Source organism: Barbus barbus (genome assembly GCF_936440315.1).
Source record: "Barbus barbus genome assembly, chromosome: 24".
In the NCBI taxonomy this organism is placed as follows: domain Eukaryota; kingdom Metazoa; phylum Chordata; class Actinopteri; order Cypriniformes; family Cyprinidae; genus Barbus; species Barbus barbus.
In genome coordinates this window covers 30447489-30454175 of record NC_136752.1, presented here as the reverse complement: position 1 = coordinate 30454175, position 6687 = coordinate 30447489, and the positions used below count along the sequence as shown (strand labels likewise).

The 6687-nt window shown below is 47.3% G+C and overlaps 1 protein-coding gene across 1 annotated transcript; it reads left to right on the top strand.

Moving 5' to 3' along the window:
• Window positions 1–2943: 2943 nt before the first annotated feature.
• LOC306843565 (zona pellucida sperm-binding protein 4-like) lies at window positions 2944–6096 on the top strand (the record flags this gene model as incomplete). Its single annotated transcript, XM_079375093.1, has 9 exons — window positions 2944–2970; window positions 4496–4649; window positions 4725–4912; window positions 4983–5080; window positions 5152–5309; window positions 5380–5572; window positions 5645–5792; window positions 5870–5942; window positions 6020–6096. The coding sequence occupies 9 exons, from the start codon at window positions 2944–2946 to the stop codon at window positions 6094–6096; spliced, it is 1116 nt and encodes a 371-aa protein (XP_079231219.1).
• Between the last annotated feature and the right edge of the window lie 591 nt (window positions 6097–6687).

The window sequence follows — 6687 nt, the reverse complement described above, 5'->3', positions numbered from 1 at the left end:
ATGGTTCTCGAAGTCAGAAAAGTTATAACAATAGAAGAAGGTTGTCCATGGTATATTTTCACTGCAAAACAATAACAAATATCATGTTTCAGGAGGTAGCTGTTTGCATGGGGTTTCAGAGGGGGGCGGGGTGATTTGAGTTCAGGGCTCTCACAGCCTGGGGTAAAAGCTGTTGAGCAGTCTGGCAGAGCGGGCTCTGATGCTCCGGTACCGTCTTCCTGATGGTAGGAGCTGGAAGAGACTGTGGGAGGGATGGGTGGAGTCCTTCACGATGCTGTTGGTTTTGCTGGAGCATCAAGGAAGGAAAATGTCCAGGATGGAGGGGAGAGGGGCACCGATGATCTTTGCAGCTGTGTTCACTGTCCGCTGGAGGGTCTTGCGGTCAGCAGCACTGCAGTTCCCGTACCAGACAGTGATGCAGCTGGTCAGCACACTCTCAATGGTGCCTCTGTAGAATGTGGTGAGGATGGGTGGAGGGAGACTTGCTCTTTTCAGCCGGCGGAGAAAGTGTAGGCGCTATTGTGCCTTTTTGGAGAGTGACATGGTGTTGGTGGTCTAGGTGAGATCCTCTGTGATGTGCACCCCCAGGAATTTAGTGCTACTGACTCTCTCCACAGTCAAGCTGTCGATGGTCAGTGGGGGGTGGTCAACGAAGTTTCTCCTGAAGTCCATCACAACCTCCTTTGTCTTCTCCACATTGAGGGACAGATTGTTAGTGCCACACCATTCAGCCAGGGACACGGACGGACTGAGGTCCGACACGGACTGACTGAGGTCTTCCGGTTAGAAAGTCCAGGATCCAATTACAAAGGGAATTGTTAAGGCCCAGCAGGTTTAGTTTATTTATGAGCTGTTGTGGGATTATTGTGTTGAATGCCGAGCTGAAGTCAATGCACAGCATTCTAACATAGGAGTCTTTATTTTCTAGGTGAGTAAGAGCCAGGTGGAGGGTGGAGGAAATCCGTAGAGCGGTTTGGACGGTATGCAAACTGGAGCGGGTCGAGTGTGTTGGGGAGGCTGGTTTTGATGTTGTGCATGACTAGCCTCTCAACGCACTTCATCATGATTGGAGTCAGTGCTATGGGATGGTAGTCATTTAGACAGGACACAGGTGATTTCTTTGGTACCGGTATGATTGTTGTGGATTTGAGACATGTGGGGACGACTGCCTGGCTCAGCGAGGTGTTGAAGATATCTCTTAGGACATCTGTCAGCTGTGCAGCACAGTCTCTCAGAACATGGCCAGGTATGTTGTCAGGACCCGCAGCCTTGCGTGGGTTAATCCTAGATAAGGTTTTCCTTACAGACAGAGCGCCCGGTCGTTGGGAGGTGTGGGCAGTTTTTGTGCAGGTGTGTCATTCTGCATTTCAAACCATGAATAAAAGTGGTTCAGTGCATCGGGGAGGGATGTGTCATCATCACAGGCCTGTGGTGGGGGCTTGTAGTCAGTGATGGTCTGAATGGCTTGCCACAGGCACTGTGTGTCTCTGCTGTCTGTGAATTGATTGTTGATATTTTTGAGCATATGACCGTTTTGCATTTTTGATGCTACAGGACAGATTGGCTCTTGCTGTTTTGAGGGCTGCTTTATCTCCTGATCTGAATGCTTCATCTCTGGTCTTTAGCAGCCCACGAACCTCTGCTGTCATCCATGGCTTCTGGTTTGCACGTGTGGTGATGGTCTTGGTGACTGTCACATCATCAGTGCACTTTTTGATGTAAGCAGTCACAGTTTCGGTGTACTCATGCAGGTCTGTGTGGTTGTTGTAGGTGGCTGCCTCTTTAAACATGTTCCAGTCTGTGCACTGAAAGCAGTCCTGTAGTGCTGAGGTGGCATTGTCTGGCCATACTGTGATCTGCTTTTGAACCAGTTTGATGAGTTTGAGAAGTGGTCTATATGCTGGGATTAGCATAACAGAGATGGGGTCTGAGTACCCGAGGTGGGGGCGGGGTACAGACTTGTAAGCGTTCTTTACTGTTGTGTAAACAAAGTCCAGTGTGTTGTTTCCCCTTGTTGCAAAGTCACATGTTGGTAGAACTTTGGCAAAACTGTCTTTAAGTTTGTGTGGTTGAAGTCACCGGCTATGATGAAAAGCCGCTGGGGTTATTTGTTTGTTGTTCACTGATGGCGCTATGCAGTTCACGAAGCGCGTCTTTAGCGTTTGCACACGGGGGGGGATGTAAACCGAGACAATAACAATGGCCGTGAACTCCCGCGGTAGGTAGAATGGTAGACACTTCACAAACATAAACTCCACCAGCGATGAACAGTGTTTTGATAATACCGCAGCATTGTTACACCAGTCTTTGTTGATATACACACACAAGACACCGGGTCTTGCCAGATAGTGTTGAATCTCTATCCGCTCGGTAGCTGGTTAGCCCGTACTGCTGAATGGCGGATTCCGGGATGTTGTCGTTTAGCCATGTTTCAGTGAAAACATACACACAACAATCCCTTGCCTCATGCTGTGTAGACCGACTGAGTTGAATTAAGTCCAGTTTGTTTTCCAGAGAGCGAACGTTTGAGAGCATGACTGTTGGAAGAGCCGGTCTTGTGGGGTTAGCTCTTAGCCTAGCTCGTATACCTCTGCGCTTACCGCGCTTCCGTCCTCTCTCACGCAGCTTGCGACGCTGCCTTGTGCGGGTAGCGTCATTAGGCGAGGCCGTGGTCTCGAGGTCCAGCTCCAGTAGTAAACAAAGGCCTCGTAGCTTCTCAGTAGCCGCCGGCGAGAGTTGGTGTTTGTACGCGTTGCCGATATCCAAAAGGCTTTGGCGATCATATATGTGTTTGGGAGTGATTTCCTTGTGAGTTAGCGGTAATTTTACACTATTTGGAGACGAACAGATGACATTAAAAGACATAAAAAGCACCGTCTTTGGGACCCGGAGCAGACGCTGCGTCTGACCGCGCCGCCATCTTGGATCAATCAATCTTCAAGCATGGATGATCAACTGGCCCTTCAATTGGTCTGTGCAGTTATTTTATCTGAAAGAAAGAAGAAACCACGACAAAAGGGAATATGGCAGAAACAATGACTTGGAAGACGTGGATAACAAGAACTGTCAGTACTGCAGAAAGAGTTGGAGTTAATTAAACAGTACAATGAAACTTAGTTGATTTGATTAATTTGTGGATTTTCGTTTCTCTTCATAAAGATCCATGATAAGACCGATTATACCATCTGCACTGTGATTGGCTGGATTAGTTCCATCATGTCATTGTGTCACTCACATTACCAGATCACATGGCGATAATATCAAACAGGGCTGAGTTCAGCCCTGAAAAAACGGTGCAAAACGTTTATCAAACGTAAACGGTGGTGCGTTGAACAGAGTCTGATGAAATCGGTGTAAATACGTGTTTAATACTGCAAAATACGCTCGATGTTACAGTCATTGCTCTTGCCGTCCAGAATAAAAGACAACATCCCAATTGAGTGAAGGGATTTGTGGAAACTGTGGTTCCTAATTATTGTGATCCAACATTTGCCTCGCATTTCAGGTGAAGGATAATCCACTTCTTACCTCCGAGACTGTGTTATGATCTATATGACCTTATTATTTTTATTGTAGCACCGATTTGGTCACGATCCCGGGGTTTTGTCGCAGACTATGGAAATCTGTCCGCGACAGCAAAATCCAGCCAAAAGTCCCGTAGTGTGAGCCTGCCTTAAGAATAAAACAATCCAGAAATGTCAAAACGTCAACAACTGGATTCAGCTAATGCAGGATAAAACCAAGACCGAATTCAAAATGGCAGAAATTAATACAAGTATGCTATTTTTAATTATGCTCAAGTTTGTTTTTCATGCATGTAACAAGGATAATTGAATCAATGAGAATCACACAGTTGCATAAGCTCCAACTCATGCAAGTCTGGAGAATCGTGAGGATTAATGAAGAGGGAGGAGCTATCATTAATTAGCTGAAATCTGTAGAGTACAAAAAGACCAAAAGGCTGCACTTCTAAATTGTGACTAGCTGTTGAACAATGGCTGGAATTTGGTGGTTGTTTCAGATTTTGGCAGTTTGTGCTTTCTGTCATGCTGTTCCACAGTGGAGTAATTTGCCTCAGAATCCTCAAGCTCTGATGTTCCAGCAAACTGACCAGCGGTTTCAGAAGCCAGTTCAACAGCAAACTGACCAGCGGTTTCAGAAGCCAGCTCAACAAACTGCCCAGTGGTTTCCTCCGCAGTTTCAGAAGCCAGCCCAACAGCAAACTGACCAGCGGTTTCAGAAGCCAGCTCAACAGCAAACTGACCAGCGGTTTCAGAAGCCAGCCCAACAGCAAACTGACCAGCGGTTTCAGAAGCCAGCTCAACAGCAAACTGACCAGCGGTTTCAGAAGCCAGCTCAACAGCAAACTGACCAGCGGTTTCAGAAGCCAGCTCAACAGCTAACTGACCAGCGGTTTCAGAAGCCAGCTCCGATACAAACTGACCAGCGGTTTCAGAAGCCAGCTCAACAAACTGCCCAGTGGTTTCCTCCGCAGTTTCAGAAGCCAGTGGCCCAGGCAGAGTACCTTGATAAATGTGCTGTAGCTGATTATGAGCAGATCCAATGTGGACAACCTGGGATCAGTGGTGCTGAGTGTGAAGCTATCAACTGCTGCTTTAACGGACAGCAGTGTTACTATGGGAGGGCAGGTAAGCTTTCTCAATCTTACTGTTCATGTTAAACAGATTCTCAGCACTAACCTGTTCTTGTACCTTTTGTTCCAGTGACTGTCCAGTGTATTAGAGATGGTCAGTTTGTGGTAGTGGTGTCTAGAGACGTTACTCTGCCTAGACTGAGTCTGGATTCGGTTAGTCTACTGGGTGGAAATGACCCACCTTGCGGTCCTGTGGAGTCCACGCCTTATTTTGCTATATACCAGTTCCCTGTGACCGCATGTGGCACGAGCATGATGGTGAGCAGCTGCTTCTGGTGTAATTCTGCTTTGCTTATGGACTGGATGCCAACAGTGTTGCTATTCACAGGAGGACCGCGGATATGTGGTGTATGAGAACAGAATGACCTCCTCGTATGAAGTTGGCATTGGACCGTTTGGTTCCATCACTAGGGACAGTCATTTTGAGTAAGTGATCTATGACTTGGTGTGAATTTTAACCTTTGATAAATGCTACAAGCTCACCGTCTGTTGTCCAGGCTTCTCTTTCAGTGTAGGTACTCTGGAACTTCTGTTGAAGCTCTGGTTGTGGAGGTCAACTCTGTTCCTCCACCTCCACCAGTAGCTGCTCCTGGACCTCTCAGGGTGGAGCTCAGGCTGGCCAATGGCCAATGTGTAACCAAAGGGTGCGCAGAAGGTGAGGTCTTATCCTGTGTCTCCCTAAAGCCTTTCAAACTTGAGTGTGGTTAAACCCCAGTGTTCCTCAGGGGATGAGGCCTACACGTCCTACTACAGTGACGCTGATTATCCCGTCACAAAAGTCCTGCGGGAGCCTGTGTATGTTGAGGTGCGCATTATGGAGAGGACTGACCCCAACATTGTCCTGATGCTGGGACGTTGTTGGGCAACTTCAACCCCCAGTCCACTCAGTCTCCCCCAGTGGGACCTTCTGGTTGATGGGTGAGTGTACAGCCGATCTTATCCAGTTTGTCTACTGGGAGGCGCTTTCTAACCTTCTCTCTCTTTCTTCAGATGCCCTTACCAGGACGACCGTTATCTGACCACACTGGTTCCAGTGACTGGATCGTCTGGTCTTCAGTTCCCAACCCACTACAAGCGCTTTGTTGTGAAGATGTTCACATTTGTAGCTCCAGCCTCACTGGCTCCTCTGCAGGAAACCGTATGCCCCCCATTACTTGACCGGTTTTGTTTTTACTACTTGTGGATTCTATGACTTGCTCCTCTCTTCCCTGTCAGATCTTCATCCACTGCAGCACAGAGGTGTGCCATCCATCTTCTGGCTCTTGTGAGCAAAGCTGCACCAGGAAACGTGAGTTCTTGCTTTAACTTGACTAGCAGAACTGAGAATTTATAAGCGCGTTCACGCTCCTAAAATTTCTCTTTCAGGAAGAGACACCGCTATCAAGGCCAGGTCTAGTGAGCAGACAGTGGTTTCTAGTGGAGAAGTTACTCTGGTCCTGTAAATCTAGTGTTTTTAATAAACCTTGCAGAACACCAAGATGTTTTTGTCTATTGGTACTTTTTGACTTCGCCGAATCTGATATTACGTGCCTCTTCCGAGTGCCTTTTTCTCCCCCACACTTTTAAACCAAGGTTCCACGACCTTTTGTACAGTCATGCCTCGACTCAGAATGCTTCTGTACGAGGCATGACCCTTATCCAACCTCCAGTTGTTAACCTGGGCCACTGCATGGGGTACCAAATTAAGTGTTAATCATTAGCTTTTCATTAACAGGACGTTTGGCCCAACCAACATGCACTTATCCCATCAAAGTGTGCATACACTTTGCTGGGGAGCAACTGGGTTTTTGGGGTTGTTCAAGGGCACCTCAGCTGTGGGTATGGAAGGTAGTGTTATACACTCACTCCCTTGTATAATTCCTGCTGGTACTGATACTTGAATCCTTGACCTTTTGGGTTACTAGTCGGTCCCTCCAGGATGTTTGTAATTGCCACAGATCTTGGACTTGGACATGTCCTGTGACATCGCAACACGCATTCAAAGAAAGGTTGTATCAGTTTGAAAAATGGAATGAAGAGCCTTGTGTTCTCAT